At 49.8% G+C, this 23,504-nt stretch overlaps 11 protein-coding genes across 11 annotated transcripts; 5 read left to right on the forward strand and 6 right to left on the reverse strand.

Moving 5' to 3' along the window:
• Window positions 1-53: 53 nt before the first annotated feature.
• Window positions 54-1,223, forward strand: LCP9604111_6554 (putative aldo-keto reductase (AKR); the record flags this gene model as incomplete). Its single annotated transcript, XM_039074488.1, has 4 exons — window positions 54-293; window positions 357-959; window positions 1,107-1,139; window positions 1,203-1,223. The coding sequence occupies 4 exons, from the start codon at window positions 54-56 to the stop codon at window positions 1,221-1,223; spliced, it is 897 nt and encodes a 298-aa protein (XP_038927604.1).
• A 657-nt stretch (window positions 1,224-1,880) lies between these two features.
• On the forward strand, window positions 1,881-4,251 carry LCP9604111_6555 (uncharacterized protein; the record flags this gene model as incomplete). Its single annotated transcript, XM_039074489.1, has 2 exons — window positions 1,881-2,356; window positions 2,412-4,251. The coding sequence occupies 2 exons, from the start codon at window positions 1,881-1,883 to the stop codon at window positions 4,249-4,251; spliced, it is 2,316 nt and encodes a 771-aa protein (XP_038927605.1).
• Window positions 4,252-5,339: 1,088 nt separating this feature from the next.
• LCP9604111_6556 (uncharacterized protein) lies at window positions 5,340-6,101 on the forward strand (the record flags this gene model as incomplete). The annotated part of the gene is made up of 1 exon (XM_039074490.1): window positions 5,340-6,101. One exon carries the CDS (start codon window positions 5,340-5,342, stop codon window positions 6,099-6,101), a length of 762 nt encoding a protein of 253 aa, XP_038927606.1.
• A 59-nt stretch (window positions 6,102-6,160) lies between these two features.
• Window positions 6,161-6,769, reverse strand: LCP9604111_6557 (uncharacterized protein; the record flags this gene model as incomplete). The annotated part of the gene is made up of 1 exon (XM_039074491.1): window positions 6,161-6,769. One exon carries the CDS (start codon window positions 6,767-6,769, stop codon window positions 6,161-6,163), a length of 609 nt encoding a protein of 202 aa, XP_038927607.1.
• A 530-nt stretch (window positions 6,770-7,299) lies between these two features.
• Window positions 7,300-8,937, reverse strand: cwc27 (putative peptidyl-prolyl cis-trans isomerase; the record flags this gene model as incomplete). Its single annotated transcript, XM_039074492.1, has 1 exon — window positions 7,300-8,937. The coding sequence occupies one exon, from the start codon at window positions 8,935-8,937 to the stop codon at window positions 7,300-7,302; it is 1,638 nt and encodes a 545-aa protein (XP_038927608.1).
• Window positions 8,938-9,791: 854 nt separating this feature from the next.
• Window positions 9,792-10,247, reverse strand: LCP9604111_6559 (Clr5 domain-containing protein; the record flags this gene model as incomplete). Its single annotated transcript, XM_039074493.1, has 1 exon — window positions 9,792-10,247. The coding sequence occupies one exon, from the start codon at window positions 10,245-10,247 to the stop codon at window positions 9,792-9,794; it is 456 nt and encodes a 151-aa protein (XP_038927609.1).
• A 414-nt stretch (window positions 10,248-10,661) lies between these two features.
• Window positions 10,662-12,113, reverse strand: LCP9604111_6560 (uncharacterized protein; the record flags this gene model as incomplete). Its single annotated transcript, XM_039074495.1, has 1 exon — window positions 10,662-12,113. One exon carries the CDS (start codon window positions 12,111-12,113, stop codon window positions 10,662-10,664), a length of 1,452 nt encoding a protein of 483 aa, XP_038927610.1.
• A 544-nt stretch (window positions 12,114-12,657) lies between these two features.
• On the reverse strand, window positions 12,658-14,069 carry LCP9604111_6561 (replication factor C subunit 3; the record flags this gene model as incomplete). The annotated part of the gene is made up of 5 exons (XM_039074496.1): window positions 12,658-13,064; window positions 13,128-13,511; window positions 13,569-13,743; window positions 13,802-13,889; window positions 13,942-14,069. 5 exons carry the CDS (start codon window positions 14,067-14,069, stop codon window positions 12,658-12,660), a joined length of 1,182 nt encoding a protein of 393 aa, XP_038927611.1.
• Window positions 14,070-14,318: 249 nt separating this feature from the next.
• On the forward strand, window positions 14,319-15,211 carry LCP9604111_6562 (actin-related protein 2/3 complex subunit 3; the record flags this gene model as incomplete). Its single annotated transcript, XM_039074497.1, has 6 exons — window positions 14,319-14,324; window positions 14,379-14,424; window positions 14,516-14,787; window positions 14,855-14,967; window positions 15,028-15,106; window positions 15,164-15,211. 6 exons carry the CDS (start codon window positions 14,319-14,321, stop codon window positions 15,209-15,211), a joined length of 564 nt encoding a protein of 187 aa, XP_038927612.1.
• Window positions 15,212-15,495: 284 nt separating this feature from the next.
• On the reverse strand, window positions 15,496-17,214 carry trm6 (tRNA 1-methyladenosine methyltransferase subunit GCD10; the record flags this gene model as incomplete). Its single annotated transcript, XM_039074498.1, has 2 exons — window positions 15,496-17,068; window positions 17,129-17,214. 2 exons carry the CDS (start codon window positions 17,212-17,214, stop codon window positions 15,496-15,498), a joined length of 1,659 nt encoding a protein of 552 aa, XP_038927613.1.
• A 728-nt stretch (window positions 17,215-17,942) lies between these two features.
• Window positions 17,943-23,341, forward strand: LCP9604111_6564 (CAZyme family GH5; the record flags this gene model as incomplete). The annotated part of the gene is made up of 8 exons (XM_039074499.1): window positions 17,943-18,516; window positions 18,579-19,510; window positions 19,564-20,640; window positions 21,667-21,733; window positions 21,902-22,135; window positions 22,348-22,608; window positions 22,744-23,159; window positions 23,222-23,341. 8 exons carry the CDS (start codon window positions 17,943-17,945, stop codon window positions 23,339-23,341), a joined length of 3,681 nt encoding a protein of 1,226 aa, XP_038927614.1.
• Window positions 23,342-23,504: the final 163 nt, after the last annotated feature.

Here is a 23,504-nt window from a genome sequence, read left to right on the forward strand (position 1 = left end):
AGTACCCCTTCTCAATTCCCCCATCGACATAGATGACTCGAGCAGTCGGGAAGATGTGGGAAAAATACTGCTTGCGTCCAACTCGGGGCACTATCTCCACCACCATCCCAGTTTTCATCTACGGCACAGCCTGGAAGAAAGACCGCAGTGCTGATCTGGTTTATGGTGCAATTAAAGCCGGTTTTCGGGCTGTGGACACAGCGGCCCAACCCCGCCATTACCAAGAGCATCTCGTGGGGGATGGCATCCGCAGAGCAATTGCTGATGGGATCGTCGGCCGAGCAGACTTATACGTGAGTGGACAGCTGCGATTTTTAACTTAGATATATTCAGGATTGATAGCTAACCATGATTAGGTGCAAACCAAATATAGTCCTGTCTCGGCACAAGACCTGGCCAATATGCCATATGATCCATCAGCGACGGTGACTGACCAGGTCCATGCATCTATCAAATCTTCATTGCATAATCTTCGCTCAAATGTTGACCCCGACTCCGTGGATGATGCCTACATTGACACCGTGATCATTCATTCGCCACTGTCAACTTTAGCCCAGACCCTGGAGGCCTGGCACGCCCTTGAGACCTATGTTCCCCATCGCATCCGGAATTTAGGAATCTCCAATTGTACATTGCCTATACTCCGAGAATTATGTACGTCGTCGCAGACAACTGTGAAGCCATCAGTGGTACAGAACAGGTTCTACGAGGATACTCTGTTTGATGTCCCCCTGCGCGCGTTCTGCCGCGAGAATCAGGTCATCTACCAAAGCTTTTGGACTTTGACAGCAAATCCGGACCTCGTTCGCTCTGAGCCAGTGCAGAAACTTGCTCGCCATGTTAAGATAACTCCGGCTGCTGCTTTTTATACTCTGGTTATGGGCTTGAAGGATGTGGCAGTGCTGAATGGGACCAAGAATGAGTCGCGCATGAAGGAAGACTTGTCTGCTCCTAAACAGGTCGAGGATTTCACACAGAAGCAACCTGAGTTATGGCAACAGATTTTGACGGAATTCCGGGGTTTGATAGGGGAATCTAGTTGCATATAAAAACTTGAGCAAGCCGTGTCAAGGCTTCTGCGGGGAACAGTTAGTGCTCAATGGTAGTGCTTACTGCAAAAATCAAATAATCGAGTAGATGTAAGTATGAAATGGCATCTTGAAATTGCAATTGTGAACTCTAGGCTCACGATCCTGAGATAGCGACCAGTTCATCTGTACTGATACCTGACAGACACGCGCGATCACATGGCAAAATGAGGTACTTGTAAGTACTCGTCACCACTTATCTTGCTGACTCAGTCAACGCCATCCGTGGCCGGACCGGGGCAACTTGGATTTGCCGCCGAGTGGCATGAGGGTTCATATTGATCTTGTTGACAATATAGCTGCATTCGTTTGATTTTCTCTTGGTCTTCCTACCTTGTGCCTCTAGAGCTAAATACTTGCCATATCAACTCATTCACCGCCCAGTGGGCGCTTTCTGCTGCAGCCTCCCGCCTTATTCTGGATGTTGGACAATTCACGCGCCCATTGAGCATCATCTGCCTAGTATTGATCACTGCTGGTCCTTGATTTGCCGCCTGCTATCGATTCCTGTGATCCTTCGTTTACTTCAGTGTCGATACGACAAATTTCGCGCTCTGCTCAGTGTTATCCACTTTTTCCACCTCTCGCTTCTGTGGTCAAAGCCGTCGACTCAAATTAGAACCGACTTGGATGAAAAACTTCCTGCATACTGAGTTCGCTTCCGGTTCCTTTGTCTCCTAGGCAAATTTCCTGCGGCCAACTCAGTCTCCTATTCAGAGACTAAAGAAAATCGAGATACAATTCTATATCGAACCCCACCGCGATAAGAGTCATTACGCCAGCTTCTTCACGATGAGCTCGCAAGGAATGACCCGCAAGAGACCAGCACCGGGAACAGTACCGCCCGTCCATCCTCAGATGAACCCTGTACCGAACTTTCCGACCACTGCGAACCCCGGGTCTCAGCTCTCGAACGATCAATTCTTACAATGGGGCCAGAACCCCCCCGTCAATGCCATCAATACCTCCGCCTTCTCTGATCCCACCTACAACCCCGTGGCCTTTTCCTCACCGCAGGATGTCTCTGCACCTGCTGCGACAGCATCCAATCAACTCGCCCGCCGACAAGCGAACCAGGTGGTCAGCCGAAATCGTGGCTACGAGCAACCTCCTGCTTCATATGTGGAAAATGGAGGCAACAATGGAAATGGGGAGAGTGGCGCATGGGGGGAGTCTCTAGAGGAGCTCTATCGGCGAGCCTTGACTGCGAAGAGAGATTCACAGGCAAAACGAAAGCAAATCCCGCCATTTGTACAAAAATTGAGCAGGTATGATCCGACCTATCGCTTTGTGATCAATTATAGGGCTAACGAATGATCGCAGTTTCCTAGATGAATCTAAGAATACGGAACTGATTCGATGGTCTGATGATGGCAATTCCTTCGTCGTCCTAGACGAAGATGAATTTGCGAGAACATTGATTCCCGAGCTCTTCAAACACAATAACTACGCCTCATTTGTCCGACAGCTGAACATGTACGGCTTTCACAAGAAGGTCGGACTTTCCGATAATTCAATGCGCGCCAGCGAGCGGAAAAACAAGAGTCCCAGCGAATACGCCAACCCCTATTTCAAACGAGGCCACCCTGATTTGCTATGGCTCATCCAGAAGCCAAAGAACGCTGGGGGTGGCGGACATGCGAGCAAACCTAGCAAGGGCGGCACGCGCGTGAAAACGGAGGATATTGAAGATAACGAGATGGACGATTATGTCGAAGAGGGTGCACCGGCCCCTCGCGATACCCGTGCTCCCCGACCACAGCAATTGTCATTAGCCACAGACAGCTCAGTACCTAATGATCAACTTTCTGGAGTGTATCGCGAACTTCAGGCGATTCGTCAACAGCAGTCAATCATCTCAACTACAATCACCAGGCTGCGAAAAGAACACGAGCAACTCTATGCGCAGGCAGCCAACTTCCAAGAGCAACACACTCGCCATGAGAACTCCATCAATGCCATTTTAACATTCCTTGCAACCGTGTATAACCGCAGTTTGCAGGGGGAGGGCGGGCCACAAAATCTCGCCAATTCTTTTGCGGGAGCCATCTCGCAGGACCAAGGAAACATCGTGGATGTTGATGATGACTACCTTAACAATGCTCTAGGATCAATGGCTAGCCCGAGTGCCCAGAGAACAATGAAGAAGCCGCCGCTACTTTTGAAGGCTCCGCCCGCAGCGCACGCGTATAATAATCGACCCTCAACAATTTCACCGTCAGGCAGTGGCTCCTATGACACGCGGTCTCGTGGTCATGCTCGGCAACCCAGCGCCAACCAGCACGGCCATGTGGAGGAGGTGTTTGACCACAGCCCACGTACTGCAAACGTTTCTCCGGGACAGCCGACAGACCAGAATTCCCCTCAACGGGACATTATGTCTGTAATCCAAAATTCCAATGCACGCAATGGGCTCTCAACAAACTTCTCCGAGTTCCCCAATGTGCTCTCCTCCCTCGAAAACCACGGTGGTAATGTTCCCCTCACGGCAAATCAACGCGCCGATATGCTTCGACTCATGGCCAACGAAACAAATTCATCAGAACCCAACGCTGGCGTATCGCCCAACAACGCGCTTATCTCGCCGAATCCACCCCTTATGCCGCACAACTACTCGGGCAGGCTAGCCAGCACACGACAAGAAATCGACAACCTAGTCAAGATGCAAGCTGAGCAGGATCGTTCTGTCCAGAACTTGACTAGTCTTCTCCAGCCGCTGAGCCCGAATGGCACCATCCCCGGTATCGATAGTGAGGGCAATGTACCTCCTCCGCCGCTCGACCTTGACCAAATCTTCAACAACGACTATTTCACCGACATTGGAGACACAGGGTCCGATATGAAGAAACAGGAGAATCCAATGGACCATTTGGGGGCAGGCCAGAATACACACGATCCTATGGGGACCACCCAAGGCGATGATACCAACGACCTGTTCGATTTCGATCACATCCCTACCGAGCCTGATCTTTTTGAAACCCCTCATAATGCGCAGGGTGATCCCACCTACAACTATGGTTTTGACGGTGTTGGATACGATGAATCTGGGCGTGTGATCGAGCAGCTGACGGATAGCGAAACCACCAGCCCCACAGCCACGGGAAATTCAAGCGAAGCTGTAAATGATGGTGGTAGTGCGTCGAAACGGCGCAGAAAGGCGTGATTCTGCCGATAGCATGAGGAAGATCAGAACGGAGCAGATTCACAACCACGGTGTGGATGTGGACAAAACTTTCGGCGATTAGGCGTTTTTCTTGTTGATATGAGGTTTCACATACCTGGAGATGTGACTAGGCTGTAAAAACCTATGATGATCCATGAATGAACCAATTCCTGGAATTTTAATGAGATACCTTTGCTTTACCTTCTTCTTCCTTAATGAGTTTAATGTACATAGGTAGAGGTTTTTCCAGAACTTTTCGGAACCCTCGCTCCTCCCTTTTTTTCTCCCAGTTGCTTCATCATCTTATGAGTCCATCGAGCACTGACTTTCTACAAAACATGTGCCATATTGTGCCAACGGTTGATCACGAGATCTGGTTTGCCTTTCCACGCCCTTCGAAGCTCCAATCTATCCTCACCTTCACTCCTAGCTCATTAACAAAAACACGAACCAAGCCAGGGTTCTGCTGGAACCAACGCCTAGCCTGCACTGCATCAATGCCAGGTTGCACCAGCTTCTCGGCCAGAGGCCCCGTTTCAATCCCGCCGACAGCCGTTATCCATAGCTTGTCGCCCACGGCTTTCTTGACCTCCTTGGCCAAATGCACCTGGTAGGCAGGGCCCGGTTTGATAGCAATCGCGAACTTGTCTTGGGATGGATGCCGCCTGAGCTGATATTCACCAAGTCAATGCCACATTCGGCTAAGAGTGGGACGAGTTGAACCGATTGAGGCTGTCCAGCTCTCGGGAAAGTCTTTCTTCAATTCATCGTTACTGAATTCGAACCAATCAGTCGCACTAATTCTGATCATATAGAGGCATTGCTTCCGGGATGCTAGCGCAAATTGCCTCCAAAACTTCTAGCAGTAGTCCGATTCTGTTAACGCTTCCATTAAATTAGCGGAGCACTGGTTCAGTAGTGTTATGCACTGATCACACCAGAGGCGTGACCACACCAGAGGCGTTGTTGTAAAACGTAAGCCTGTGGCATCACCGTCCCTCTATTATTCTCCTCCCAAATCTTCAACTCGAATCTCTGACTTCAACCCTCTAACTCCCTCGCTAACTAACTCTGTAATTGACTTGCAAATGCCTCCGCGTCGCCATCGACCAAAGCTCTCTCTGTGGGTCCGTTTTCGAAGATGGCTTCGCTACTGGAGCTCACCTCTCCGGCTACGCGGTAGTCTCATTCGACTCAAACACCAACACAAATACCCCATACTGACGCTCCTTCGCTTGTTCATTCCCTATCCGTCCTGGTACTTCCCGATCCCGGAACGATTTTCTCTTCGCGAATTGATTGAAGACGAAGAAAATGGGACGGGGATAATCTCTTCCCATTTTGGCGCCATACATAATCTTCGCTGTATTCCGATCTGGCGAATGCGGGACACGCCATTACGGTCTATTTACCGGCTCTACGAGCTCCATCTCGCGGATCGGTATGAGCTGATGGGCTATGAAACCGAGTATTTCTTTTTCCAGAGAAACTGGAAGCTTGGAGATATACCAGACCCGAGAGATCCTGATCCGCTTCGTTATGCGATGGTCGCTTCGATCACGGAAAAACTACACGAAGCAGTTAACTGGAGGTTGAGCCTCGGTCTGCGGAGAAATCGGGAGCACGTCTATCGGGAGGAGGACGGAGACCCATGGCCTCCTTTCATCCCTGAAGAACTGCCAGACTGGACGAAAAGTGTGCCGCCTATGGATAAAGATCTATTGAGACGCTCAGTACCACCAGAGTCACTGGATGCCGAGGGGAATCTGGTGCTCGAGAAGAATGGCAAAGGCCCTAATTTTGCACGGCGCAATATCATCACCAACACAGGTTGGTTCTATACAATCTAAGAGCACACTTGAACAGTTGTCATATCAATCATCAACTTCATGGGTCGAATTCAATTGAATCAGCGAGCGCTAGCATCCGTGACATCCTCTTTGAAGATATCCTCGTCATATTCACGACGTTGGGCGTCAGCCACTTGATGCATTGTCCTATAGTCGGGAATCACGTCGAACCCGTTCATATTCATTGTCCGGATGGTCTCCAAATCCAGCGGGCCATTATTTCGGGTTCTCGGTTGCTTCAAAAGAGCAACTGCATCCGTCAGATCTAGATCCGCCTTTCGGTCTCGCTTCGCAGCATATATCCTCCTCAATTTACGCTCCAGGGCCCATTCAATCGGAGCGGCCAAAATTTCGAGGTTTTCTCCTTTGAACAGCGTTATGTCCTGTTTCTCGGCTAGTTCAAACAAGGTCTGTCGAGTCTTCTTCGTTACGAAGATAGCTACGGCTTCTTTGATCCAGTCAGTGGGGAAGTGTAGTTTCTCTGCCACAGACATGACAGCCTCATGGAAAGCATTCTGTATCTCCTTGTCATCGGCAAACTCGGGATCGATCAGATAATCGACATCGCCTGTGCTCTCGCGATTCTTGAGATAGGACACCGCAAGGAACCCACCCGCACTGATCAGTCGGATGGGCGCGAATGCAATGAGCCAGTCATCGCGACCCATTGCACTATCGAGTGCTAGAAGGCCTTTTTCTTTTCGTAAAGTTGGCGCCAAAGACAGCCTCTGTATAGTAGTGTTTTTGGGTGTATCTTACCCTCTTCAAAATTCTTCGAATCGAGATATTTCTTTCGATCAGTCATGATGGACACTGATTGAAAAAACGAGAAGAAATATGAGTTTAGCCGATGAGATCGAAAAATGGACAGGAGATGAGATTTATATGGCAGAAGCCTTCCAAGGTTAGAACCCCATACATCGTCATTATGGTGTGTTGCTTTCAATCATCATTGGACACATGGGATACAGGATGCAACGAAGCTGCGAGGCGAACAGAATAACCAATCCCAGGAGTCCCTGGAGATGCGCGTGTCTTGAAACTGCCTTTTTGTAACGTTGGAAGACGCCGGCACTTACCTGCAGGGCATGTAGCGTCTGGCTAATAATATCCGACAAGTAAGATTCTAGTACATATGTGGGATCAGGATATTGATAGGCTAAGATGGAAAGACTTGATATTGAGAGAATAAGATCATTCAGCGCCCCTTATCCCATTCCAAATCACCGACTCGCTCTCGTTTACGCTCGCGCTCTCTGTCGCGTTGGAATCCCCGCTTTCGCCCAACCACTTCCTTCTCGCGCTCGCGAGGATCAATCACCATAAGTGAATCTGCCTCACCTCCATGCTCGCGCTTCCAGTTCAAGTCTTTGCCTAGGGTATCTTTCCCAAACCGGAGTTCATGCGAGAGCCAACCGCCGTCTTGCTGTTCGGGGTCGTCCGCCTCTGCCTCGGGGTCATCCCATGCCTGGCAGGATTGGCAGTTTGCAATGAAGTGCAGGTCGCAGAGTTGGGCCTCTTCGTCTTCTTCGTCTTTCTTTTGATTTTCGGTGTCTTTGTCGATGTGACTTTTGCTATGTGATGGTGTGGCAGTTGGTTTGGATTTGGCTCCTTCGAGCTTGGCTTTGAAGGCGTTAAAGAGCTGCAATGCTTCTCGTTCAGCGGCGCTACTAGGTCCTGTCCCGTTACGACTGGAACCATTTGCGGTTCCTGGAGGTGGCCGTTTCCGTCCTCGGATGGAGGTCTCAGGGATCATGGCTTCGAGTGCAGACTTCTTTCGGCCTGTGTCCTTAGGAACCAGGTCAACGTCGCGGCGCATTGACGCCATCAGAGCGGCAATCTGAGCGTTTGTCCGCGACAGCTTGGACTCCTTTGCGGGTGGGGCGTCCGGGGTCGGAGACCGAGTAGGCGACTCAGGGTCAGGCAGGGGGAGTTGTGTTTCTGGATCTGGTGTCGTTGGGCGCCTTTTACGCTCGGTAGATGGCGATCTATCTAGAGATGGCGACCGGGGCCGTTTGCGCGGCTGTGATGGAGCATCTGCTCGGGGTTTGGGGCTTGATGCGTCGGGCTTTGCACCTGGCGCATCTACGACCAAATTGGTGTTGAATTTCGGCTTCGCTGGGCGCATGGGTATTTCTTCGTCTCCATCGTCTCCAAAGCTCAGAAGCGTCTTCCCGCCTTTGGGTCCCTTCTTCTTTTTCTTGGGTGCACCTTTATCCGCCTTCCCGGCAGTTGAGACTGTCTTTCTGTCCTTTAATTTGCCCTCCAAAGGCCCCAGTTCTCCAACCTCGCAGGATGTCACCTTAATCGGATAAACAGGACGCTCGGTGCCCGCAATGCGCTCGGCGTCTGCAATCTTCAACACATTGTAGATACTGTCCCCTTCCAGTCTCCCAAAAATTGTACATTGCCCATTCATCTCACGCTCCGTGTTCGCTAGCGTGATGAAAAATTGACTGCCGTATGTCCCGTCCTCGCTCTTGGCCATTCCTAGCAAGCCACGTCGGTTGAAACGTAACCGACTGTGCAGCTCATCGCGTAGAACGACGCGCTCATGCGGGTCCCGAGCTTCAGGATCAAACTCGAATTCCGGGTATTCATAGATAGAAGTTCCGCCGGAGCCAGTGCCGGTGGGATCACCGCCCTGGATCACAAAATCGGGGGCCACCCGGTGAAAGATTGTGCCGGCATAGTAGTTGTCCTTGCAGTGCTGAAGGAAGTTTTTGCAGGTGAGAGGGGCCTGGTTTGCGAAGAGCGCGAGCTGGATGGGGCCAACCGTTGTGTTGAGCGTCGCAGACGCAGTGGGATTGGGCTCGCTGGCGTATTGGGTAGACATGATGGGCAAGTAAGCTACCGGTTTACGGCGCGTGCCACAAGTGATGTAGCCTGAGGATTTGGAGTGTATTCGGGGATAGGGACACCCTCTTATAGTGTTGCGATTCAATGTGTTGGTTTCTCCGATCAAAAGCTCGGAGGGAACGTCATGGCACGTGACGTTGATCTAGCCCTTATTTACTTGGTGTCTAAGGACAGTTTTAGGAACATAAAACTAACTGAACAAGGAATGAGCATCATTTCTTTTGACTTCAGCACTACGTGACACATTTCGCACATTTCCTGCAGTATCGGAATGAGACCCCAAAGCACCTATGCCTGGCTAGGCAGCATGGGATGGGAGTTTGAGCGTTGGGCATGGAATTTTGTCGCATTTGGGAATGATCAATAGCAGAGGGGGCCAAGACATTTTCGGGTGGGTATTTTGATTTGCTGGTGGGCATGTCGAGCGCATGCTGAGGATTATCAGGATTGAATGTTTGGCAGTGGGTGCTGTAGGTGGTTGAATGATCCGAGGAAGATCCACTCCCGGCTCACCGAGTCGTCAGTCCGAGATCTTGCTTTGTGAGAAGATATTTGTCGTTGGCAAATGTCTTTTTTCAGTTGGGCAGTCGAAGCTTGCGTCAGCCATTGAGAGGCTAATCTTGGAAGGACATGTCGGCTAGATGGGATCCAAGAAAATGGTGGAGACTTGGGATCATCATTACCGGAGTGTTGATAAAGATCGAGATGAACGGCCGTAGGTAAGTCGCATGGGGAGTGGTCCAGTATTGTCGCGTAGGGTAAGATTACTGATAATCGTGGTGATTTATCGCGTGGGATATTGCTTGATGGAACCCAACGGAAGCTCAAGCTTCAGTTCCAGCAAGTCAGATTCACACCGGCCGTCCCCTCCGCCCGGGGTTGTGGAACAATCATCTGCTTCTGCATCTGGTCCTGTTCCTGGTGCTGGTGCTGCTCTTGATCCGAAGCCCTAGCATGAAGGCCTAACTTGAACCGCAGACGGCGCAAAGTGCGTTCGGAGATAGCGTAACCTTCTTTCTGCAACATGTTGAGCATGGCTTTATCGGTCAGCCTATCCTGTATAAAAAGCATCTTAATGCGCGCATGCAAAGCCTCGTCGCCTGTCGTCGTCCGGTGTCGCTTGCGGATGCCCCATTTGCGAAGGCGGGACTGGATGGTTCGTTCCTTGACTTGGATATTGTGACAACTTTCGAGGGTACGGCTGATAGAGTCGCTACTGATGCCATGGTGGTACAGAGTAATGATATCATCCCGGTAGGGTTCTAAATTGATTTGTTGGCGAGGCATTCTGGGGTTAAGAAGAGAAGAGAAATGCGAAGAGAAGAGAGTTGGGGAGTTTCGAGTTGTTGACCCAAGGCGGTGAATCTGCGGAATAGTCACTTGTCTTGATATGGATATCGTGATGTTTTTCGATGTTTTCGAGGTGAGACAGATGTGATTGAAATTACTATTATGCTCATTGGCTTGGCCAGGGACCTGAAACTGCAAATCGAAAGAAATTGGATCAGATACGCTTCACGGAACATCCCGATACGATTACATACTACTCTAGGCTCTCAGATGTCATGGATTGTATAGTGCGAAAAACAGATTCAACTTATTATTGCATTTCATAGATTCATTACGCATTGCAATCTTACCAAGCAAGTCACAATCTCGGGATTCACCCATTGATCTGATCCATTCGGAGAAACCAACAATTCAAACCTTTTTACCCGCCTCCATCACAGACGAGCTCATGACTTCAGGGCTAGGACTAGCCTTGTTCCGCTTTGCAATGCGGAAGCCACCAAGTAGGAAGAAGATAGCCTGCAGACCAAGAATCACTGCGAGGGTAACCATGGCACCAATGACGCCCGCCACAGCGAGTGACATTCCCGAGCCACCAGTGCTAGAGGTACTAGCAGAGCCGGAGTCGCTGCTGGTGCTGTCCGAACTGGCGCACTTGCCGTCGGTGTTGCCACACATGGTACACCACTCGTCATCGGAAGTAACGGCGATCGCCTTGGTCTTCGAGGCAAAGTCGTCCCAGGAAAGAAGCTCGCTTGATTGACCGTACAATGGGTATACGGTAGGCTCAGAGGAACCGGTAATGGTACCATTGTGGAACATGAAGCGCACGCTCAGGTCGGACTTGTCAGTTGGGAAGTCGGTGCCACTGGCATTGGTCACCAGCTCGAAGACCATTGACGAGGCGTAGTCCGGGATTCCGGTGAAGTTGACGGATGCAGCAGGCATCTGCAAAAGACCGAAAAGGGAGAAGATGGTGCCATAGGAGCCGAATCCGATGCTCAGCTTGGACGTGCCCTTGGTAGTGATAGTTTCGTTAAGTCCGGCCAGGATTTCGCCTGCCAGAACGGCGCCGTCGATGGCGCGCACTTTATCGGAGGAGTTATAAGCCAGGTTGAATTCATGGCTTCCAGCTAGAGCAATGAGCTGATGATATACCTCGTCGGTCAGGTCTGACTTGTGAGGGAATTGACTGGTAGAGTTATGGATGTTGCCAACGTTCAAGTAGTCGAAGATGGTATAGGCGTTCTTGAATGTCATATCAGACGAGGCAAATGTACTGTCCAGCATAGGCGAAAGCGATTGGTAGAACTCCTTGGTTGAGGATAGCAGCGAGGTGTAGATTTCGGAGAAAAAGTAGTTGTTGCTGCTCACGGTGGCCTTCTGGCATCCACTGGAGCCTTGCAACCAGGTGGAATCCTCGGCGTTCTTGCTTGTAGTGGCAGGTATCAGCTGAATGAGCTGGTAGCCGTTTAATGGTGCCTCGACCGAGGTTCCATTGGCCAGGGTCTGGGAAGCCACTTTTCCCACGGGGGGATAGACGCCCTGTAGGAAGCCAATGGCAGAGTTCTGCAGCACAGTATCCGAGGGAGCAGAGGCACTGATCTGCTTTGGGTTGACCACATCGGCACTAATGCCCTCGATCTGCTTGGAAGAGTTCGACAAGATGTATCGCTCGTTGTAAAAAGAACCGGTCTCAAAGACCTCCCGATAGCCCAGGTCGGTCAACTGAGTACTACCCAAGACCTTTGGCGTGCGATCTCCATGGCGGGCGAAAATATACGCACCCAACACACGCTCAGCATCAACAACGGGGGACAAAGATGCAGCCAGTAAAAGGCCAGACTGGATAGAGTACCGCATCGTGAAATATTGGGAGTAAACAAGAAATTAAGAAGCAGCAAAATCTGCGGGGGTTTACCTTCTTTATCTAGTCGTGGATGTCAATGTCAAGCTATTGCGGGCAAGACCCCTTGACTCTTCCGATTTTTCGCTTTTTTTTCGCTTCGAGACCCTTGCGATTGTAAACTTGGAAGCGGGGAAAGAAGATAAGTCCCTGCAGTGTCTGAGAATAGTCTAGTGGACGAATCTCACCAAGTCATTGGTTAATACGGAGTCTGAAGGGAGTCAACAAATAATCATTAGCTAATTCTTGGGAAACATTGCATCTCCGCGGTACCGCGGAGCTATGATAGCGTATCCATACATAGATAGAGAAGAATTGACCTATAACAGATAATAAAACCGTTGACTGCTTACTAGGTATTAAATATGATTCTCAGATCGAATTTGCGGATATTCGGATATTCTTGTTCCTGTTCGCGCTCCAGACTCCATCCAGTACCCAGATTGTACATTTATATCGTGACATAAAATTCAGAGAAGGTTCAGATCGTATCGCTGGTCCTTATGCCGTCGTGACACCCTTGGCACCCATTAATTCACATCCATTTCGAACTACACCGACGAGCCCTCCAGTCTGAATGGCTTCAGAACCACCCCCTGCAAGTCGCCATTCAATCTCGGCCAGTCCTTCAAGCCACGTGATACGTGTTTGGGCGGGAACTTCGAGCTGCTGGAGTTGATCTGCTAGCGCGGAAAGGATGTCGGCCAAAGCCAGACCCTTGGTGGACTTTAGGGTTTGCACGGTGTTCAGACAGGAAGTGACATCGCTAGTGGAGAGGATGGTAGACATGATTTCTTGGATATCGGACGGGTGCGGCGCGGCAATGCAGTCATAAATCGTCGCATTGGTGACAATTTCGGGCTCCGGACGAGGGGCTTTCGGGGCGTCTCTCATCGGCAGCGGGATACCTAAAAGATAACATTAGTCAATTAGGATGAATGTGACCAAGGAGAGAAAGGACATGAGCTTACTGCTGGCAAAGCATGCCTGAAGCACGTTTAGGGCTCGTCGCATATCACCTTTGCTCAGGGTCACTAGACTGTCGACCGCATCGGGCTGTATCCTGACACCCTCGTTCTCAATCACTTTGTCGACCAAACTCCGAATATCGGCTTCCTTCAGTGGACTGAACCGGAATCGAGTACACCGCGACAGGAGTGCCGGGGACAGCTTATGTGTGTAGTTGGCAATGACGCAGAATCGGGTATTGGCCGTGTAGCGCTCCATAATACGGCGGAGAGCCATTTGTGCGGTCGACGTCATCGCATCGGCTTCGTCCAGAATGATAAGCTTAAAACCCGCCAGAGGGGAGCCGGGAGTGCCTTGGGGGGCCATGGTGAAGATCTGTTTGGTGCCTGTTCGTATTCACGGTAAGCTTGTAGTTCATAACTCGAGACTCCTAGAGCACGAACTTGCAAAGGTCTTGATTTGTTCTCGGACAACTTCAATACCACGATCATCACTTGCATTTAGCTCCAAAACCATCTGTCGCATGTTCTTGGTGCCGTAGATTCGCCGCGCCAGGGCCAGGATGGTAGAGGTCTTTCCGGTTCCTGGTGGTCCATAGAGGAGGAGATGAGGCAATCGCTGGACGAGAATGTTAATCAGAGGCTATCGTACATCCGGCATCGTAGGCATTCGTTACATTTGTCTCCACGAACCGATTGATAGTCGCGAGGATGTCTTGATGGCCAGAGACATCATCCAGGCTGCTTGGTCGGTATTTCTCGACCCTGGGAAGGGTATTAGTGATATAACACAATCGAAGCAATTCCTAAAACTCACCATGGCAAATTATCTTGAGCTTCGACTGGCAGATCAGCGACATTCCTCTTTTTTCCACTGGCGTTGTCGGAGCTAAATTGCACGTCCTTGGGCGCATCCACGTCCATTTCATCCTCGTAATCCGACATAGTGAATGTCTCTCTCTTGGGTAGAGATAAATGATCAATATCAACAGGCCTATCAAGAGCAGGTAAACCGTGAAAAGTGCCCAAAAGGTTTGACGCGTGGAGCGCGTAAAGAGGCTCGGGGCGGAAAATCATGGAGCTTGGGAACTCCACAGATGACATCCCTCTGCCTAACCTCCAACGGGTCAACTTGTCCCCTCCGCGGTCTCTTTGATTGAACCTCCTACGTTTTAATCATTTGACGCTTTCAAAATGCCTGTATGTTCCCTACCTTCGTATTTGTCCAAAGCCTGTTGTTAACCCTCAATGCAGGCATACCACTCCATCTTCCTGGAAGACCGCGATGTCCCCGTGATAGGTAGGAGACTCCTATCAAGTCTACACAGAGTTCCCGAGCTACAAACCGACATTTCAAGGACCAAGTTGACCATCGAATTTCTCCTGACTAGGAAACTTTCCCATTCTTCCCCTCCGAACCCGTACTCGCGGCCCCGCATACACATTGCCCCCGCTTCCTAACACCGACGACCTCGATGTGTCGCCCGAAAGTGAATCATATGATTGTGTCGATGAGATCCTATCGCTCTTCCGTGCCAATGTCTTGTTCCGCAACTTCGAGATCAACGGCCCCGCAGACCGCATGCTCATTTACGGGACTCTGTTTATTAGCGACTGCCTCGGAAAGGTCAAGCCAACTATGACTGCCCGTGAGGCGGAGAAGGTAAATTTTGATGCTATATATCAAAAGCCTGATATAACAGAATGATCATTGACAATCGTATTCCTAGGCCCTGACCAACGCCGCCCTCGACAGCTTTGCTATTCCCGGCGATGTGTCGTTCCCCCTTAACCAGGCCTTTGAACCCCCGCGTGACCGCCAGGATGCCGAGACGCTTCGCCAGTGAGATTCTTGATGCTATACATTGCAACTCAATATCAGCTAACCGGTTCTTGCTTCCAGGTTTATCTCGCAGGTGCGACAGGAGATCGCCATCCGCCTACACGCTAGATTATACCCCGGTGGTGTCGGGCCATCAAAGGTAAGAGGAAGGAAAGAATAGACTCCTCGATATCTACCAAATACTGACCAACTCTAGTTCTGGCTGAGTTTCACGAAGAGAAAGTTCATGGGGAAGAGTCTCTAGACGACGAGCGTTGCTGTATATTGTTTGATGAAATTCAGCGCATGAATGAATTTGATACTTGATTCAAAATCACACCAAGCGCTTTGCGTAACTTCCAGAGGCTTGGATGGGTCTACTTGCATATCTGGGAGTCAAAATTGCCCTCGGACTAGCCCTTACTCGATGTCCAAAGAAAGGGTAGCAGCTAGAGCAAGTCGGATCACACGAAATATCAGAAGTAAGTTGTTGTAATTGTACATTAAAATGCTATTGGAGGCTATTTTGAGGGCGTTCATTCGTGAAACCTAGGACGTCATCTCTACATCTCGATCACTGATCGGGGTAGATGTCGTTTCCACCTTTCGTCTCTTACGAACATTCCCAGCAGCCTGGATATTCTGGGTGGTAGGGAACACGCGAACGCCATGGAAGAGATATCCCTCTGCGCCACCACGTCCAGTCATGAGGGGATGGGTCCGACCGGGCAGTACTTGCCAAGGGCGCACACGCGACGTTTGCAAGGTAGGTGGAAGAAGAATCGTCGGATCAACCACAAATTCTTCATGGAGTGAGGATAAATCAACGGCCTCTCCTTCGGGACTCTGCGACTCCAATTCTCGCTTTTTGTTGATAAATGCGGTCCTCCGAGCAGTGGAGTACATGTCTGTCAATTCAACCAGAGACTCGACTGTCGGAGAATATACGACAACAGGGGCAGACCCTGCAAGGAGCGGGACCATCGTCTTAAGGACGCTTGCTGGCTCTAGCAAGGTGGAGACGATCAGACCGTCAAAGTTACCGGCTCGGCCCTCGTCCACCACTGCTTTAACTCGCCCCCATCGGTTGCGCTTGTGGTAATACGCAGTGCGCTTGCTTTGTTTAAGCTCCGCCAATTCCTCTGCAGGTATGATGGGTGGTTCGTTGGCGTAGAGCGGATCGGAATTGGGGTCAGCCAACTGCATCCAGGAAATTGATTTGAGGTGGGTGTGGAGTGGGTGGGATTCGTCAGGGTTGTTGGTGTCATAGCCAAAGAATTTCAAGAGTGACAAGTTCGGTTGTGAGTATGGGTGGATAACGGTAATGGTGTTGGTAGTAGCGGACATTGGCTGGGGACGTATGCGCCGGGGCTTTGGGGGTTCATCGGTATGTTGAGATTCTGCGGCATTGTGGGCTGGAGGATCTTGCTCCTCGGTTGGGTCTTCGTCGGCATCGTGAGGATATAGAATTCCCATGCGCTCAGCCATCGCGGCAACGACAAGTCCGCCAGTCTCATCGACGATAGCATAACGTCCATGCGGCTTCATCCCCTCACCCACCTCAACGTTTCCGCTGTGATGTACATTACCCCAGCACCCGATGAGACCGATGTGTTCGTCCCGTAGCTCCATTGCCTTTTGCGCATCCCGTTCTTCGATCAGATAATTAGCGAGAAGGCCGACGTCCAGTGGGAGGACGGTAAACCGCTTCAGATACTTCTTGCGTTTCCGCAGCGTGTATTTGGCAAGAGAGAATGCGGTCTTCTGGTCTATTGCGCTGTGCGATTCCAAGAGCTTTGCGACAATGTCTTTCCCCGCGCCACCGGCCTCTCGCTTCAATTCTTCAATTTCCTGTAGAGTCAATTTTTGGGAAGAGTTTTCGTCATTGATTTGACGATTTGTTCGCATCGGTATTCCATTTTCGCCAGTATCCACGTCGTCCCCCTCCCCATCTCCCTCTCCGTCCGCGAGGAGGGTCTCCGCATGCAACTCGGTTGCTGACACGACACGTAGTTGGTGGCCAGCATCGTCGCACGCATCGAGAATTTCAAAGGTGAAATAGAATGGGCGTCCAATAATCTGATTGGCGGTAAAGTTACCAAATCGACCCAAATTGACGACTCTGGTCCAATGTTAGTTCTTGCGATGGAATCTTTCCCCGCATAGTGCAGAAAGTACTTACGTATCGGGGATAATCTGGATGAGTCTTAACTGATCCGACTGGAGCCGGATAGCCACAAACTGGCCCGGGCGAATATAGGAATGCATGATGGCGATGGAACAGCTGTGCCTCGAGCTCTTCCACAAAATTGTTCTGGGGACTTTTATGGCCGATAGAATGACAGCCAATCAGAGGACGAGAATACTCCAGCCGGGTGGATAGATAGTCCGGGACATTCATGCCTGAAACGTATGCCTGATATTTATGCCTTAATTACTGGCTTCATACCCATTTCGTCATCAATTTCCAACATACCGGCCCATACTGTACTAGCACCGCCACTCCACCCGTTGCCCCTCTTGCATGTGAATAATACGGTAAATACGCATACTGGCGTAGCTTCCCCAAAGTCAACCAGCGATCGCTGGTGGATCTGCGGAATCCCGGTGCCTTGCGAGAAGAGAGAGACCTCTGAGATCATCATCCACCTCCGTCATTGCCTTGTTCAACATAGCTTTCTCTTCATTTAGGGCATGGTATTTCCGAGCACACGCTAAAGGCTAGGCTGTTGCCCATCACTCGCGTATCTGCGTAGACGGGCATTTCAGCCCCTGCCGTCCCAGCGCAAGGCGTTTTTCCTATACTAATGGCTTATTGTTATTATTCTGAGCTTACGTCCTGATTCAACTCTCAAATCGAGCTACAGACTCTTTCTGAGTGTGTTCTGAGTGTGTGTCGATCGACGTTGAGTGCTTTATTAGCCTTCCCGTTCCTAGAACTATACGCGAACTCAACCCTTCCCTCTCCGCTTCCCACAAGGTCAACGGAGGTCTTCATGGGCCTGCGAAAACAGCCCCCACCGCGTCTGGAGAACATTAGCAAGTCAAATGTTCGATCGGACGCACGCTCATCCAAGTCACCCAACTCTGCTTCCTTCCATCGCCCGATTCGTTTAAACCGATTTCCTTCTGGGGACCCTATCTACTCTCCCGACCTCAATACTTCACCTGCGTTTGACCTGATGCCACTTGAGGAAGCACAGCGGTCGCCTGTGGGGTCTCCCACCAGCCAACCCCCGAGCTCATGGCCAGACAATAACAGAAGACCGGAAGACGGCCGCTCCGGTCAGTATAATCAGTATGAGGGAGCATACAACGAACCTGCAAATACCAACGGACACTGGGTTTCCCCGACATTGACGGCAGGTCAACAACTAGGAGCGGCCGAGAATGTGTGGCGGTCAACGACTGATGGCGGTCGTGCTTCGACTGGAGAGCTACCGGTACAGCTGCAGTCGAATAACCCATTCTTGAAGCCTAGGCCGGCAGAGCATACTCAAGATCTCTTGGATCGCAATGAGTGGGGACGTGATTCACATGCGACTTCAAACAGTGACGCATTGAGCCAATGTATGGCATTAGTTCCTTCTGAAAGTTCCCTCAAAATGATATTTGTTGCTAACAACTTGTAGCCGAAGGGTATATTCCGATGACTGCGCGGCTCTCTCTTTTAGATGAGCCCGAACAAGAATCCCCATGGACCGAGGCTCCTCGTCCTCAATCCAATTCCCAGCAACGCCCTGTATTAGGCGGTCACCACCTCGATGATAACTCACCGTGGGACTCTCAACAGTCCGCCAAGGTTCCGGTTCCCCAGGGTGTCTACCTACAAGGAGAGCAGTCTAATCCATATGCCCCAGCGGTTGCGGTGCAGCCGTCTGGCCTTTCTGATTGGGAAACCTATGCCGGCCAACAATATAAGCCTCCATCCAATTCAGGGAGACTTGGATCGGATGCTGGAATCAATACTCCATCTGTTGCTCTTTCTAATCGAACCTCTGCTACCTCTCATGAACTAATTGATTTTGGTGAATTGAGCGCCACTGGGAATTCGGTGGGCGAGACCAGGTCTCCTGCTGCATCTACGGCGTACTCAGAACCTGCCGCGAACGGAGCAAGATCATTATCAGAAAAGCAAGACTTCGCAGCTCCCGTGATACAACAACTACAACAACCCCAAGCAAGCCCTATACTGTCTCCCGCAGAAGCTGCACGACAAAAAGAGCAAAGATCAGAAACATATACTATTCGACACATCCGATGGACCGATCAGAGTGGTCAACTGCTGGAGTCCCCGATTTTGGTCCAAAATCAAAACGGACCTTGTCCTCTGCTAGCCCTTATAAATGCATTAGTGCTACGAGCGAACCCTAACGCTCACCCACCAATCGTTAGAGCTCTGTCAACTCGCGAGCAAATCTCTCTAGGTTTGCTAATCGAGGCGATGTTTGAAGAGCTGACAACATGCCTGGGCCCTGATGAGGAGTTCCCAGACATCGAGGCCCTCACTCAATTCCTGACAATGCTGCACACGGGTATGAATGTCAATCCACGTTTGACAATGGTGAGTACATGCGATGTATCTGTCAAATATCACTTATACTAACCTAATGTCAGAATTCTACTGAAGGATTTGGCACTTTCCTCGAAACCAGCGACCTCGGACTGTATAGCACGTTTGGTATACCATTGATCCATGGCTGGCTAGCCTCATGGTCCAGTCCTACCCATGCTGCGATGTCACGCACTGCCCAGTATTACGAGGATATTCAAATGCTTCCCTTCCGCAGACACGAGTTTGAGGAACGGGTGGCGCGGGGCGAGGCACTTGAACCTGCGGAAGAGAATATCATGGCGGATATCCAAACCATCCAGCGATTTGTGGAAATTGAGAATGCGACACAATTGAGCCCATTTGGCCTGACACAGCTCTCAACTAAGCTTACGCCCGGATCTGTCTCCATTCTTTTCCGCAACGACCATTTCTCGACATTGTATAAACACCCGCAATCCCACCAACTCTACACTTTGGTTACCGATGCTGGCTATGCGGGCCATGCCGAGGTGGTTTGGGAATCTCTAGTCGATGTGACAGGATTCAACACAGAATATTACTCAGGCGATTTTCGACCTGTAGGCGCTGGTCCTTCAGCTCCATCTGGCCCTGATCCCGCGGTCCTCCAAGCCTCTAATGAGCCAGCCACTCATTCTCCAGAGGCAAACGAAGGATCGAAATCCCCTGAGCTGACTCAAGAACAGAGTGATGCCGACTATGCATACGCGCTGTCACTTCAGTTCCAAGAAGAAGAGCGACGCGAAAATGCTAGGAATGAGCAGGCTCGTGATCGTCGCACATCTGCGCCGAGTAATTCTTCCAATCGGCCATTGCCTTCGCCTCGCTTGAGCAATGTGCCTAATCGACCATTGCCCTCGCCTCGTTTGAGCAATGTACCCAATCGATCTTCGAGCATTGCCAATACGATTGGTTCTCGGCCTAGTCCTCAGCCACAACATGGACCCGACCCTGAGGACCCAAATGCACCCCCTCCTCCATATGAACAAGCTGCTGCTAGCGGGCCGCGTTGTTCGCCTCCTGACATAAGGCCATATGGCCGTGCCGCAGGAAATCAGTACCCTGGTAACCGGAATCCGCGGAATCGAACCTCGCAGTCTTCTCACCGACCACGCCCGCCTGTACGTGCAGGGGATCATAATATAGAAACAGAACGGAACAAAGAATGCATAGTGATGTGACCAATGTAAGATCTGGAAATGATAAGAGGCGTTGATACTTGCTTTACGCCAATGCACTGGATGGATGAATATGATGCCTACAAATGATATATACTATTGTAGAGAAAGAACATGTCTTTGATTGATTCGATTCCATATGGAACCTTAATTTCTTGCTCCTCGTTATCCTCATTCTCCACGGCGTTATGGAAATTAACAAGGACCTTCTCCGTGCCTCTAACAGGAGCGGGGCTAATAAGCATATATCAACAAAGTGACATGTGAGATAGCTACGTATGTTCGGACTTGTCACGGACTACACCTATGCCCGGAGGTTAAGTAAATTAAAGGACTCACATGAGGAAGAGGTTTCTCATTGGAGGAGTCATTATCCAGATAGCCCTAGATCTTCCCCCGGGAAAGACTAAAAAAGTGTGTATAAGCTATGTATTGCGATATATGCCGACCATATTGCCCTATAGCCTAAGTCAAAGGCGATTTGGGACGCTCTTATGTCCTGAATGATACAACCCCGGTCCACCGGCCCGTTGACTAGGATCAGGGCATACGTAGTATAAAGAATGCTGCTATGCTAAAATTGGCCTATAATCATCCTTCACGGTGCTGATTTCCTTGCGAGCCATCAGGATCTGTATATTTCCTCTGACAGTAGCTCTTGCGATGCAGATTCTTCTTTCTAGTGCTCTAGCCCTCGTTGGGATGGCCCAGGCCACTACTGTTTGCAGTGGAACATTTAGCACAATCTCAGCTGCCGAGTTTGTGTCTAACCTGCGTCCCGGTTGGAATCTGGGAAATAATCTTGATGCTGTCCCCGATGAGGGATCTTGGAATAATATGCCAGTTGTGGCGTCGACAGTTGATACTATAAAGGATGCCGGCTTTAGGAGTGTCCGACTGCCAGTTACCTGGGCATATCATTTCACCGGAGGCTCACCTAATTGGACTATTGACCCAGCATGATTACAGCGAGTCTCTAATGTGGTTGATATGATTGTGGCTCGTGGAATCTACGCTATCGTTGATGTGCATCATGGTATGATATATGATCTTGTATCGGAGAAGGGCCTTTACTGATATAAAACAGATTCATGGGTTTGGGCTGATGCTACCCAGTCTGGAACCAATCTTACTATGATTGAAGAAAAATTCTATCGTCTCTGGTATCAAATTGGAACGAAGTTGGCCTGACAATCCAACCTAGTTGCCTTTGAGCCTATCAATGAGCCTCCTTGCAATACTGCGGTCGACGTTACCGAGTCCAACAAACTGAACAACATCTTTCTCCAGGCTATCAATGATGCTGGTGGGTTCAACTCGCAGAGAATTGTTAATCTAGTCGGAGGTGGTGAGGATAGCGTCAAGACTGCAGACTGGTTTGTAGCACCCTCTGGATTTTGGAATCCATATGCTATTCAGTTCCACTACTACAGTCCCCGTGGGCCATAGATCAGTTTATACTTCAGGTATAATGCGTTGTGGGTTGAACTGGCCGAGTGGGCTTCTAGACGACTTGATATTCAGCGCTTGGTAAGAGTATAGACCCAGTTTTTTTTTTTTTTTTTTTTTTTAATTTTTTTATTTTTTTTTTTTTTTTTATTTTTTTTTTTTTTTTTTTTTTTTTTTTCATTGTTTACTGATTTCAAACAGGGGAAAGACCATTTGGGGCTCGGGGCTCTGACAGTGACAAGACTACTGTGCAGTCTGACTTCCAGCTGCTGCGCAACGCTTTCCCTGATGTACCTCTCCTTTTGGGTGAATACGATGCTTCACCCACCAACACCGAACCCGCTGCCCGATATAAGTACCTTGACTTCTTGATCAAGACTGCAGCCAGTCTCGATATCTCCTGCGTGTTGTGGAATAACGGATTGGACCACTTGGATCGAACCGCAGGAGTCTGGCGTGACTGTAACTCACTCTCGATCATCACAAAATCAACCGAGTCTACTGCCAATAGTTTACCAGATAGTACCGAGGACGCTTCTGCAACCACACATTCATAATCAGCTTATATTTTCCATCAGTATGGAACAGTTGTGACAGCACAAACTCTTCCATTCATCTTCAACGGTAACACCCTCTCGTCAATCAGTGACTCCACTTGCTCGGCATTGTCGTTGGGAACAGACTATTCTGTTTCGGGTGCAAATATAATATTCACAGCTTCGTACTTATCCAAGCATCTTTCATCTACGACAACACCGGGTATTAATGCCACTCTAACTCTGAGATTCTCGGGGGGCGATTCGTCCCCTGCTGTCCAAATTGTTCAATGGAAAGCCCCAACTCTGTCGTCCACATCGGCGGTGGCTTCGACTGTCTCTGGCTCTGCCCTATCAATTCCAATCACATGGGGCGGACTATCAACCGTCGCTGCATTAAAGGCCTTGACCAAGAGTGGAACATACCTGGTCGATGACTGGACGGTATCACTGAGCCCTATCCAGCAAGCGAGAGTTGTAAGCCAAGCCCTATTTCTCTTTGTGTACCATTTACTAATACTACTAATATATCGATCTAGACCTACAGCAACCAGTATAACTGGGATGACTCCAATGTAATCCTCACTTCATCTGCTATTAGCTGTCATCTCTGCTGGCCAATCGACCGTGTTCACCTTCGAGTTTTTCCCACGGGATAATGGTGCTGTGAATGCCGTCAACTTTACCTTGACTGTTTGATAGGATTTATACCTCGATCATGATAGTTGTACTGAAGAAATAGTTCAATTATATTATAAGTATTATCAGGCTTTGCTTAGCAGCCTAGGTATCGAATATCAGCATTTATGTACAAAAAAAAGG

Source organism: Penicillium roqueforti (assembly GCF_015533775.1).
Source record: "Penicillium roqueforti strain LCP96 04111 chromosome Unknown scaffold_17, whole genome shotgun sequence".
Classification (NCBI taxonomy): Eukaryota; Fungi; Ascomycota; class Eurotiomycetes; order Eurotiales; family Aspergillaceae; genus Penicillium; species Penicillium roqueforti.